At 37.6% G+C, this 13,680-nt stretch overlaps 2 protein-coding genes across 3 annotated transcripts in view; both read left to right on the top strand.

Moving 5' to 3' along the window:
* The window catches only part of RNF17 (ring finger protein 17), a 95,173-nt gene that overhangs the window by 39,938 nt on the left and 41,555 nt on the right, over positions 1–13,680 (top strand). For both annotated transcript variants that reach the window (XM_019652323.1, XM_019652322.1), the window contains exons 16-17: positions 6,988–7,141; positions 9,752–9,867. In XM_019652323.1, coding sequence (XP_019507868.1) covers positions 6,988–7,141; positions 9,752–9,867 — 270 coding nt within the window. The remainder of the gene's footprint in view (positions 1–6,987; positions 7,142–9,751; positions 9,868–13,680) is intronic.
* LOC109388012 (E3 SUMO-protein ligase PIAS2-like) lies at positions 10,140–11,941 on the top strand. The gene is given in 3 exon segments (XM_019652324.1): positions 10,140–11,319; positions 11,322–11,644; positions 11,647–11,941. Coding segments are annotated over 3 exon segments (1,716 nt in total). The 5' UTR covers positions 10,140–10,196; the 3' UTR covers positions 11,917–11,941.

Raw genomic sequence — 13,680 nt, 5'->3', positions numbered from 1 at the left:
GGAGGGAGGGAGGGAGGGAGGGAGGGAGGGAGATGGAGAAGGAGATTGTTTGGGGTTTTCTACATATAAGGTCATCTGCAAAGAGAGATCATTTTATTTTTTCTTTTCCAATTGGAATGCCTTTTGTTCCTTTTTCTTGCCTAAAGGCTCTGGCTAGAAGTTTCAATATCATGTTGAATATAAATGGAAAAAGCAAGCATCCTTGTCTTGTTCTTAGGGAAAGAATATTTGTCTTTCTTCATTGAGTATAATATTATCTGTGGGTTTTTCACATACGGCCTTTATCATGTTGAGGAAGTTTTCTTCAATTCCTAAGTTTATTGAATTTTTTTATCATGAAAGGATGTTCAATTTTGTCAAATAATTTTTCTACATCAATTGAGGTGATCATGGTTTTTATTTTTCTTCATTCTGTTAATATGGTATATTACATTTTTATTTTACTTTTTTTTTGTATTTTGTACCATCATTGCATTCCAGGAATAAATCTCCCTAGATCACAACATATAATCCTTTTAATAGGCTGCTGAATTTGGTTGTTAGTATTTTATCAAGTATTTTTGCATCAGTGTTCATAAGCGACATTGTCTGTAATCTTCTTTTATAGTATCTTCATATGGCTTTGGTATCAGGTAATGTTGGCCTCTTAAAACGATTTAGGATGAGTTTCTCTCCAGTTTTTTGGAAGAGTTTGAGGAGGAATATTGTTAATTCTTTCAATTTTGGGTATAATTCATTAGTGAAGCCATCTGGTCCAGGGCTTTTTTTTTTTGTTGGGAGGTTTTGGATTACTGATTCAATCTCCCTGTTAGGTATAAAACTATTCTGTCTTCATGGTTCAGTCTTGGTAGGGGTGTTTTCCTAGTCATAGTAGACTCTTAATCATCATTTCATTTCTTAAAATTGGTAGTAATGTGCCCACTTTCTTTCTGATTTTCATAATTTGAGCCTTCTCTTTTTTTCTTAGTTAATCTAGTTAAAGGTTTGTCAATTTTGTTGATCTCAAAAACTAACTTGATTTTGTTGATTTTCCTCTATTCTCTCTATACATCAATGCTCAAGTCTTTATTATTTTCTTTCTTCTGTTAGTTTTTGGGTTTAATTTGCTGTGTTTCCTTAAAGTGTATAGTTAGGTTGTTTGTGATCTTTCTTTTTTTTACTGTTTGCATTTATAGCTGTAAAGTTCCCTCTTACCACTACTTTACTGCATCCTATGTTTGGTGTGTCATGTTTTCATTATCATTTATTTGTCTGAAGATAATTTCTTATTTCCCTTGTGATTTCTTCTTTGATTCATTGGTTGTTTAAGAATATGTTTAATTTCCACATATTTATGAATTTTCCAGTACTCCTTGTTATTTCTAGTTTCCTTTCATTATGATTGGGAAAGATACTTTGTATAATTTCAGTCTTCTAAAATTTATTAAGACTTGTTTTGTGCCCTAATATATCTTCATGGGTCTCTAAGTTACACTCTAGCATCCTTTCATTTCTACTTGAAGGACTCTGTTAGTATTTTGTACAGGGCAGGTCTAGCAATAGTGAACTCCCTCACCTTTGTTTATATGTGAATATCTTAATTTCACCTTCATTAAAAAACAATTTTTTTCTTTTTTTTTTTTTTAGATGTTATTGGGGAATTGGGGGAGGGGAACAGTGTTGGGGAATTGGGGAAAGGGACCAGCCAAGTTGTTGTTCTTCAGTCTGCGTCGTGGAGGGCGCCATTCGCCATCTGGCTTCCTGTCGGCAGCTCATGGCTCAAGGTGCTGTGTTCAATCTTAGTTGCAGGTGGGCGTAGCTACCATCCCATGTGGGAGTCAAACTAGCAGCCTTGTTGTTAAGAGCACATGCTCTATCCACTGAGCTATCTGGGCGGCAGCTCAGCACGAGGAGCTGAGTTCAATCTTAGTTGCGGGTGGGTATAACCACCATGCCATGTGGGAGTTGAACCCAGCAGCCTTGTAGTTAAGAGCGCATGTCCTATCCACTGAGCCATCTGGGCAGCAGCTCAGCTCAAGGTGCCAAGTTCAGTCTTTAGTTGTAGGTGGGCATAGCCCACCATCGAACAGGCAATCTTGTTACACCAGCTAGCCATCCTGCCACCTGTTGGCAGCTCAGCGACAGCTCAACTTGGGCGCAGTGTCAGTGGCCCATGTGGAAATCAAACCAGTGGCCCTATTACTAAGAGCTCGTGCTCTTAAGCCAACTCTTAATCAACTGAGCCACTCGGCCGGCCCCAGGAGCACTTTTAATGTTCAGATTTCTACCAACAGTCTTTTCAAGGCAATCTGGGCTTTTTCATTCAGACACTTCACAACTCTTCCTCCTCTACCCATTACTCAACTCCAAAGCCACTCCCACATTTTAGGTATTTGTTACAACACCCTACTTTCCAGTACCAAAATCTGCATTCATTTCCTAGGACTGCCATAACAAAATTTCACAAGTTAAGTGGCTTAAACAACATACATTTACTGTCTCACAGTTCTGAATCCAGAAGTACAAGATCAAGTTATCAGTAAAGTTGGTTCCTTTTGAGGGCTGTGAGTAAGAATCTATTCCACGCCTTTCTCCTAGCATTTGGTGATTAGCTGGAATTTGGGGTGCTCCATGGCTTCTGCCTCACCCCAACCTTGGCCTTCATCTTGACATGTATTCTCCTGTGTGTTGTTCTCTGAGCCAAAATTTACCCCTTTTAATAAGGACACCAATCATATTGAATTAAGTCCTTCCATATGAACTCATTTTAACTTAATTATCTCTGTAAAGGTTTTCTCTCTAAGGTCACATTCTGGGCTACTGGGGATCATGACTCCAGCATATCTTTTTGTGAGAGACATGATTCAACTCATAATATTGAGCTTCTTGGATTTGTAGATTGATGTCTTTCATCAAATATGGGAAGTTTGGGGCATTATTTCTTTAAATAATCTTTCTGTTCTTTCTCTCTTGTCTCCTTCTGGGACCCTATAATGCATATTTTATGTGTTTAATGGTGTCCCATAAGTCCTTTAGTCTCTAGTCCACTTTATTCCTTTTACTTTATGCTCCTCCCTGAGTGATTTCAATTATCTTCTCTCCAAATTAATTGATTATAATGGCTGCTCAAATCTGTTTCTGAACCCTCTAGTGCATTTTTCATTTTAGCTATTGTACAGTTTAGCTCCACAATTTCTGTTTGATTCCTTTTTATAATGTCTACTTCTTTGTTGATATTTTCATTTTTGTCTTCTGTTGTTTTCCTGGTTTCTTCTAGTTCTTGTCCATGTTTTTCTTTAGCTCTTTGAGCAATTTAAGACATTTGTTCTTAAGTTTTAATCTAGTAAGTCCACTAGCTCACCTTCCTCAGGGGCAGTTTCTGTCCGGTTTGTTCTTTGAATGAGCCATGTTTTCCTGTTACTTTGTGTGCCTTCTGAAAATCAGATTCCCCCCCCACCCTGGGTTTGCTGGCCTTTTTTCAGTTGTTGAAGATTATAGTTGTTGGTTTGTTTTGAAACTTTTCCAAACTGTTTTTGCAAAGACTATTCCTTGTGTGAGATCACTGAAGTCTCTTCCTTTAGCTTGTGTTCAGCAAATGTTTTGACAAGAGATTTCCTTGAATGCTGAGAGCTTGATTGGGTATTTGCTTGGTTGCTGTAAACCTTTAGCTGTTCCAGAGCTTTGACAAAGCTGATTCAGATGATTTCTTGGTTGTTGTTTTTTCAGTGTTTTTGTGATACAATGATAGCTTGCTGGTTGTCATTTCTCTATCGAATTTTTTAATGTTCTTTGGATAACCTGTTAATGGAAGAATGTGAAAAGCACATACTTAGAAATAAAAGTTCAGGAAGCTTAAAGTAGGTTTTATAGTAATTTAAATGAAATAACAAGAAAAGAGACATTCAGAAAATTTCCACTTGCATTATTCTCACAAAAGAGAGAAACCTAATTTTCTTTGCCATTTCAGGTGGATTTTAAATATTTTTTAGCCCTAAGGATTGGCATTTGGAGAAATACTCAAACATTTATCTTTTGAAAAATTTTTCAGTTACAGTTGACATTTAACATTATTTTATATTAGTTTCATAGTGGTTAGACATTTATATAATTTATGTAGTGATCCCACCTGGTCTAGTACCCACCTGGTACTATGCATAATTGTTACATTATTGACTATATTCTCTATGCTGTACTTTACATCCCCATGACCGTTTTGTAGGTACTAATTTGTATTTCTTAATCCCTTCACCTTTTTCACCCAGCTCCCCAACACCCCTCCCTTCTGGCAACCATTAGTTTGTTCTCAGTATCTATGAGTCTCTTTCTGTTTGTTTGCTTATTTTGTTCTTTAGAGTCCACATATAAGTGAGATGATACAGCATTTGTCTTTCTCTGATTTATTTTACTTAGCGTAATACCCTCTAAGGTCATCCATATTGTTGCAAATGATAAGATTTCTTTTTTTATAGCTGAGTAATATTCCATTGTATTAATGTACCACAATTTCTTTATCCAGTTGTTTATTGATGGGCACTTGGGTTGTTTTCATATCTTGGCTATTGTAAGTAGCGCTGCAGTGAACATAAGGGTACATATGTGTTTTCGAGTTAGTGTTTTGGATTTCCCTGGATAAATACCCAGAAGTAAAATTACTTGGTCATAGGTAGTTCTATTTTTTTTTAAGATTTTTATTGGGGAATTGGGGGGATGGGAACAGCGCTGGGGAATTGGGGGAAGGGGAACAGACAAGTTGCTGTCCTTTTTGTTCTTCAGTCTAGTTGTGGAGGACGTTGCTTCACTGGCCCAAGTTGGCACGATTATTACGCTCTTCCCGGGCGAGGCGGATCAGTCGCCGGCTTCTGGACGGCCGCTCACTGCGGCTGCTGGCCGCTCACGCTGGCTGCTGGCTACACATGGTAGCCCATGGCAACCCACTGCCACAGGGGCTGCAGCCTACGCCATCACCGCAGCTCCAGGTTGAGCTGTTGTTCAGCATCTTAGCTGTGGAGGGCAGTGTCACTGGCCCTCATATGTGGGATCCGAACCGGGGCCCTCTGGCGTCCCAAGCCAGTTCTTAAGGATTGTGCCACTCGGCCGGCCCGGTAGTTCTATTTTTAATGTTTTGAGGGATCTCCACACTGTTTTACATAATGGCTGTACCAATTTACAATCTCACCAGTAGTGCACAAGGGTTCCCTTTTGTCCACATTTTCACCAGTACTTGTTTGTTGATTTATTGATGGCAACCATCCTGACAGGTGTGAGGTGATACCTTATGGTGGTTTTAATTTGCATTTCTCTGATGACATTGAGCGTCTTTTCATAGGTTTATTGGCCATCTGTATGTCCTCTTTGGAGAAATGTCTATTCAGGTCCTCTGCCCATTTTTTAATTGGATTGTTTGGTTTATTTATTTTTGCGGGGGAGGGGGTGTTGAGTTCAAACAAGTATCTTTGATTTTATTCTGTTTTAAGAAGTATGTTTTAGGTACTATAGGAACTATGTTTTAAAATAACCAAAAAGCCCCATTTGATAATGGCTCTATTTTAATCAATAATGCAGCCATTTCACAAACTACTAAAATTATTGATTTACATATTTTATCAACTTATTTTAAAACCATTAGATAGATGGTTGATAGGAAACTGAACATTCATATAATGCCATGAATTACTTGAATTACATTAATTACTTGGGCTACCAGGGAGAAACATAACTGTACAGTAGAGGGATCAGAATCATCACTCCAATCCCTAGGTGAACCTTAGTGTATTCCTAGTGATTCAGTAATATTGTCTTTGGATGTAGCAACAGGCGTAGTTATGATATATTCCAGCCATAAAGGGTTGGTTAAAATCCGTCAAATCTGTAGCGATAACTTTCAGCCTTTGGGAAATTCAGGGAATCGACCTTACTCAATGAAGGAACAAGCTAAATAACAACATGGGGACATAACCACATAAATCCAAAGGATGGGACATTCTGCAGAAAAATAGCAGGCTCTCTTCAACAAGACAGGGTCGTTAAAAAAACACATTAAGGAACACTACCCTAGACTTATTGAGATAACCAGATATAATGTGTCGTCTTGGATTGGATATTGGTTTTGGTCAGTTGGGGAAATCGAAATATGGTCTAGTAGTCTTAGTAGGAACCCTTACTGAAATAGAAAAAGTAAGGGGCTGGCCAAGTGGCGCATTGGTTAAAGAGCTGGCTTGGGAGGCCAGAGGGCCCCTGTTCAGATCCCACATATGAGGGCCAGTGACACTGCCCTCTACAGCTAAGATGCTGAACAACAGCTCGACCTGGAGCTGGGCTGCTGTGAGTTGCCGGCAACAGCATAGGCTGAAGCCCCTGCTGCAGTGGGTTGCCATGGGCTACCATGTGTAGCCAGCAGCCAGCATGAGCGGCCAGCAGCCACCGTGAGTGGCCGTCCAGAAGCCGGCGACTGATCTATCTGCCTCACCTGGGAAGAGCACAATGATGGTGCCAACTTGGGCCAGTGAAGCAACGTCCTCCACAACTGGACTGAAGAACAAAAAGGACAGCAACTTGTCTGTTCCTCTTCCCCCACTTCCCCAGCGCTGTTCCCATCCCCCAATTCCCCAATAAAAATCTTAAAAAAAAAAGAAAAGAAAAAGTAAGAATTGATAGAAAAATGTACGTTATCAAATTGAATGGTATGCTCTCATTTTTTTATCAAAACAAAAGTATGGAAAGTGTATGTGCAGAAAAATATCTAGAAGGATATATATATACATCAGGAATCTGAGGACTATGATTAAAAAATTTTTATGTCTATATACTAATTTTATATAATTCTTCTGAAATAAAATATTTCAAATATAAGTTGATTTATGAAATATAAAATATTTCAAATAACAATTGTTTTATGTCTGATTCCAATTCTAACATTTCATAATTTTATAAGCAGTGCCTATAATACATGCATAATTTAAATTTTAAGTGTCTATGAAATTACACTGTTTTAATCTCTTTTTTTGTTAGATAGAGAGCCTGGATTTTTTACTTCTATTAAAGACAATTGATGATTTCTATAAAAGTAAAGATGGGGAAAATCTGGAAATCCTCTGTCCTGTTGAAGATCAAGCCTGTGTAGCCAAATTTGAAGATGGAGTTTGGTACCGAGCAAAAGTCATTGGTAGGAAATTATACACTAATTCTACAGGGAAATATTATGCTTAAAAAATGCTACCATTTGAGTTGGTAAAAATTAAATCATGGGAGTGATATTATTTGATCTTACCATTTTTCTCTGTCATCTGTGTTTACAAAGTTGGTGATCATGTTGAGATCATCTCTGGCTCCTTAGATTTCATTTGATTTGCCTAGGACTTAATGTTGCTTTATTTAAAAAGTTAAACCTAAATGACTTATACCCCTAGATATTATTTCTTATTATGTTAGATAAGTTTTAGATCTCTTATAGCTCTTATCCCCTTCTTAGCCTCCATAGTTGACAATTTTTCATTAAATTCGTATTTTATGTAAATATTTTCACGGCTAAACTATAAAATAGATTTTGTTTAATTCTGAGTTAATAATTGTATGAACTTTCCACTTCATTTTCTTTTAATTTATGGCTACAGCTTCTTAAAATTTCAAAACGTTTCTACACAATTAGACTTTCAGATAGTGCCAGTTTGATTTTTTTTTAAGATTCTATTGGGGAACTGGGGAAGGGAACAGTGTTGGAGAAGGGAACATTGTGTTTTTCCAGGACCCATCAGCTCCAAGTCAAGTTGTCCTTCAATTTTAGTTGTGGAGGGCACAACTTAGCTCCCAAGTCCAGTTGCTGCTTTCAATCTAGTTGCAGGTGAGGTGGAGTGAGGGGGGGGGGTGTAGCCCACCATTCCACGCGGGAGTCAAACTGGCATTCCTGTTAAGAGCATGCATTCTAACCAACGGAGCCATCTGACCACCTGTCGGCAGCTCACAACCTCTCAGCTCAAGATGCCGTGTTCAATCTTAGTTGCGGGGGCACGCCGCCCACCATTGCATGTGGGAGTCGAACCAGCAACCTTGTTGTTAGGAGCATGTGTTCTCACCAGGTGAGCCATCCGGCCACTCATTGGCAGCTCAGTGGCAGCTCAGCTTGGGTGCAGCTCACTGGCCCATGTGGGAATTGAACCGGCGATCCTGTTGCTCAGAGCTTGCGCTCTAACCAACTGCGCCACCCGGCCCGCCCCAGTTTGATTTTTTTTAATGGTGAAAACATCCTTCTGTCTTCTGCTTTAATTAGACTGCTTGTCCTCTAGGCTTACTACACTTTAGTTATTCTGGGAATTGAATTCACTTGACAGTGTACTTCATTGTTCTCTTGTATGGGACTTTGTTTTCTGGATCCCATGTTTACCTCTTTGGTTACTCCCTTATTTTGGTGGAGCATCTTCTGATTGTTTACTCATAGAGAATAAATACTAGGTAAATTTTGAGACCTTCCATGCCTCCAGACTCTCCTTTCATGCATGATTGATAATTTGGATCAAAATGTTCTTTAAATTCCATCCTATATCTATTTGTTTATTTTGTTTAAAACTGCATCTTCATTCAGAGACTTGAGGAATGGTAAGGATGTAATGGCACTGGTACAGTTAGGATGTCCTTCTAGCATGAAGACTCCAGTGGAAGTGGGGAGAGGTTCCCTTACTTTCTTACCCTATACTTACAGTGACAAGTGTCTTCTCGGTCACCACAGATGCTTACTACTGTAGGGCCTAAGTTATTTGCAGTGTCATCTTGCGTACCAGTTGCCCCCACCTGGGTCCACGTCTATCAAGCAGCAAAGAACACCTACGCTTTTCCCATATTGAAATCACATACATTCTGTTCGTCTTTAAGTTTGAAAATGATGGCAACAGGTTTAGCAACACCTTACTTACATATATGTGCTAAGAGAAGCAAAAGTCAGACAGATGTTTTGAATGTTTATAAAAAAGGTTAGTTTGTGATAGGTCTTTATTCAAACTTGGATGTGTTTGAATCTTCCAGAGATTTCTTTGGTATCCTTAAAATACAGAGATTAGATTGACAGATCTATCTCTGCTTATATTTCACAGTATCCCCCAAAATGAAATTTTTTACATGTCATAGTTAGATGTCATTATATGAATGAATCTTTAGTTTGGTTATTAAATCTTTTGCCTTGTTTGACCACCAATGTTGATCTAACAATAAACTAAGAAGCACTAAAAATAAACATTAAGTTCTTGCTTGTGCTTGGTGCTTTGCAAAGCATTTTAAATAAATGAATCCTCAAAAAAAAAAATGCCTTACAAGGTTTGATTCTTTTGGTATACCCATTTTACAGATGAAATAATGACTGTTGGAGAGAAAAAACAACTTGCTCAGGTCAGGGTAATATCTTAGAAATATTAATTAACTTGCTTAAAGCCATATGGCATTCAAGTGATTGAGCTAGGGTTCTATCCCAGTCAATCTAACTGAAAGCCTAATTCTTAATTTTTAGACCATAACACCAAACATTTGATAGTTATTTTGTCATCCTGATATTGGTTGTCCTTTGGATACCTTGTTAGTTTCTAATTCACCAAGTCTGAACAACTGCATTATGGTTGATTTTTTGAAGTTCACATATTTGAAATATTTTTTACATTTTAAGAAATATTAAGTTTTTATGTTGAACATACAAGTATTCTAATCTAGTTGACTGTAGGTCAATCTAAATTTCACTAGATAGTTTTCTCTATTCATTCCAAGTTTATGATTGCTAATTTCATAATTTTTGAAGGATTGCCTGGACATCGTGAAGTTGAAGTTAAATATGTGGACTTTGGCAATACTGCAAAAGTAACACTTAAAGAAATGCGTAAAATAAAGGATGAGTTCCTGAATCCCCCAGAGAAGGTAATCTACTTATTGTAAATCATAGGATTAGAATTTTAGCACGTATATGAAAGTATTTTTGGAAGTCATTTTCACCATAGAAATGTTCTGTTAACTACCATTTTTGTCTATAAATAATTTGTTACATGGACTATAGAAAAGAGTTGCTATTTAAGAAATAATATGTGTACCGATGGTGGCGGCGGTGGCGGCCGCCGCGGCGTCTTTAGCGGCGCCCAGTGCAGGATGGTGCTGGAGGCGGCGGCGGCCGTGGTGGCGGCGGTGGCGTTGGCGGCAACGGGAGGGGGTGCTGTGGCGGCAGCAGTGGCGGCGCCCGCGGTTGGTGTAAAATGGCGGATTTCGAAGAGTTGAGGAATATGGTTTCTAGTTTTAGGGTTTCTGAACTACAAGTATTACTAGGCTTTGCTGGGCGGAATAAAAGTGGACGCAAGCATGACCTCCTGATGAGGGCGTTGCAGTTATTGAAGAGTGGCTGCAGCCCTGCGGTTCAGATTAAAATCCGAGAATTGTATAGACGCCGATACCCACGGACTCTTGAAGGACTTTCTGATTTGTCCACAATCAAATCATCAGTTTTCAGTTAGGATGGTAGCTCATCGCCTGTAGAACCTGAGTTGGCCATGGCTGGAATCCACGCGTTGCCTTCCACTTCAGTTACACCCCACTCACCATCCTCTCCTGTTGGTTCTGTGTTGCTTCAAGATACTAAGCCCACGTTTGAGATGCAGCAGCCATCTCCCCCAATTCCTCCTGCCCATCCTGATGTGCAATTTAAAAACTTACCCTTTTATGATGTTCTTGATGTTCTCATCAAACCCACAAGTTTAGTTCAAAGCAGTATTCAACGATTTCAAGAGAAGTTTTTTATTTTTGCTCTGACACCTCAGCAAGTTAGAGAGATATGCATATCCAGGGATTTTTTGCCAGGTGGTAGGAGAGATTATACTGTCCAAATTCAGCTGAGACTTTGCCTGGCAGAGACAAGCTGCCCTCAAGAAGATAACTATCCCAATAGTCTGTGTATAAAAGTAAATGGAAAGCTGTTTCCTTTGCCTGGCTATGCACCACCACCTAAAAATGGGATTGAACAGAAGCGCCCTGGATGCCCTTTGAATATTACATCTTTAGTTAGGTTATCTTCCACTGTGCCAAACCAGATTTCCATTTCTTGGGCATCAGAAATCGGAAAGAATTACTCCATGTCTGTATATCTTGTACGACAGCTCACATCAGCCATGTTATTACAGAGATTAAAAATGAAAGGTATTAGAAACCCTGATCATTCCAGAGCACTAATTAAAGAAAAACTTACTGCAGATCCTGATAGTGAAATTGCTACAACAAGCCTTTGGGTATCCTTGATGTGCCCTTTAGGGAAAATGAGGTTGACAATCCCATGCCGTGCAGTGACTTGTACACATCTACAGTGTTTTGATGCAGCCCTTTATCTGCAAATAATGAGAAGAAGCCCACCTGGATATGTCCTGTGTGTGACAAAAAAGCTGCCTATGAAAGTTTAATTTTAGATCGGCTTTTTATGGAAATTCTCAATGACTGTTCTGATTTGAATGAGATCAAATTCCAAGAAGATGGCTCTTGGTGTCCAATGAGACCGAAAAAAGAAGCTATGAAAGTGTCCAGCCAACCCTGTACAAAAATAGAATGTTCAAATGTCCTCAGTAAGCCTTGTTCAGTGACTGTAGCCAATGAGGCAAGCAAGAAGAAAGTGGATGTTACTGACTTAACAATAGAAAGCTTTTTTGATGAAGAGGAAGACCCCCCCCTGCCAAACGGAAGTTCATCTTTATGTCAGAAACATAAAGCAGCCCAACCAAAGGGGTTCTCATGTATCAGCCATCTTCTGTAAGGGTGCCCAGTGTGACTTCGTTTGGTCCTGCTGCTATTCTGCCTTCCTTAACAGACGACTCAGTACCATTCTACCACATGCCAATATCAAGCATGTCATCAGATTTGCCAGGGGAACAAAGAAGAAATGATATTAATAATGAACTGCAGCTTGGAACATCTTCTGATACTGTGCAACAGTGAATTCAAAATAAATAATTTGTATTTATGGAATGGAAAACAGCTTGATTATTTCAAGAAAAAATATGACTGCCTTATTATTGCTAGTGCCATATAGTCAGGTGCAAATGGTGCTCAAAACTTGTATCATTAAAATTTGAAAATGCTAAAAATTTACATATTTAATTATATAGCAATCATGTCAAGTTCATGGCTCAAGTAAGGAAAATGTGTTGTTATTAATAAGACATGTAGAGTTAGTTTCACATAAAGAAGCAAGCATTTAAAATCTAAAAACTACAGTTTTATCAGTGTTAATAAAACAAAAACATTTAGAATGTATCACCAGAATTTTTAACAGTACCTGCTGTTTAGTTAAAAATAATCGAGCATTTTCAACCATGAAATACATAAGGGTATAAATATGTATCAGTATAACCTATTGTTGCCATTGAAAACTTATGGTGAAATAAGAAAACAGCATTTTGCTAAACTTATAAAACAAGGAAGTAACATTAGTCATTATTCATGAAACTTCATCTATTTCATATGAGTTTTAATAGTCTGTTTAAAATGTAAAATACAAGACTTTGATAATAAAGTTTTCTTTTGAAGGAATAGCATCTGAAATACTGTATCAAATTTTAGGTTAATGTTTGAGAAAAAATGGTTTCAGTGAGAAATATTTATATTAGAACATTATAGGATTTTTGTATAGACAACATCTGTGTAATGCTAGGGAGATAGTCTAGAGTTCAACATTTTATAAAAATGTCTAGATTTTACTGTGCATTGTGTAAGTTATCCCTAGATGAGGTGTTAAAAGATACAGATCAAATAAATTTTTAAAATCAATAGATTGTATGTATATACACAATCTATATATACACACATTATACATACACAAAATAATCAGAGAATTACAGTACATCTGAAGAGCTGGAAATGGAAATAATGAAAATAGGAAGAGCCTTTGCCCTTCAGTGGACAGCCTTCAGTGCTGGACTGCAAAAATAGTTCAAAAATTATATCAAGCCTGTGTATTTATTTATATTGAAGTTATGAAGTGGGAGTAGTTAAACATTTAGAAAATGAGCGTTTTTTTGAGTGATTTGACTTCAATACAAATATTCCAACAGAGAGATCTATACTTTCTTAGCTTTATAAAAAGTTTGTTATTCAAGTGTATTCAGTGATTCAGCAAACATTAAAAGTAACTGAACATATAAAATTAAACTATAAAAAAGCAGAAGCTATTATAAAAAGAAAAATGTTACACCATTTGAAACAAAACAAAATAAAATTAATAAAATTTAAAAAAAGAAATAATATGTGTATCTTAACAAATAAGCATTAATAATAAACATGTATATCCATTTGTGTCTTTACAAGTACTTCCTGGTCTGCAGCTTTTAATGTTACTTTGAAATACCTATATAATATGGTAAGAGTATGACATCTTATGTGAAAAAAGGAGTACTTTTACTGTGATCCCATTTATGTTTTATATAACTTGTGCAAGAGAAAGAGAGAAAAAACTTACCCTTCTCCTGGAATCCTCCTCCCCAGAGATTAGCAAGGTGAAGGGGGCTTATTTTCTAATTCATATACTCCTATGGTATTTGAATAGTTATTGAGCAATATTTTTCATTTTTAAAATGGATAGAATGTTTTAGAAAAAATTTGAAAATATAAATGAGCAAAATTAGGGAATCACTCAGAATTATTCAATCCCTTCCCCTCCTTCCCCCTCCTTCCCCCTCCTTCCCCCTCCTTCCCCCTCCTTCC

This window comes from Hipposideros armiger, unplaced genomic scaffold (assembly GCF_001890085.2).
Source record: "Hipposideros armiger isolate ML-2016 unplaced genomic scaffold, ASM189008v1 scaffold_178, whole genome shotgun sequence".
NCBI classification, from domain to species: domain Eukaryota; kingdom Metazoa; phylum Chordata; class Mammalia; order Chiroptera; family Hipposideridae; genus Hipposideros; species Hipposideros armiger.
This window is presented reverse-complemented; position numbering and strand designations above follow the sequence as displayed.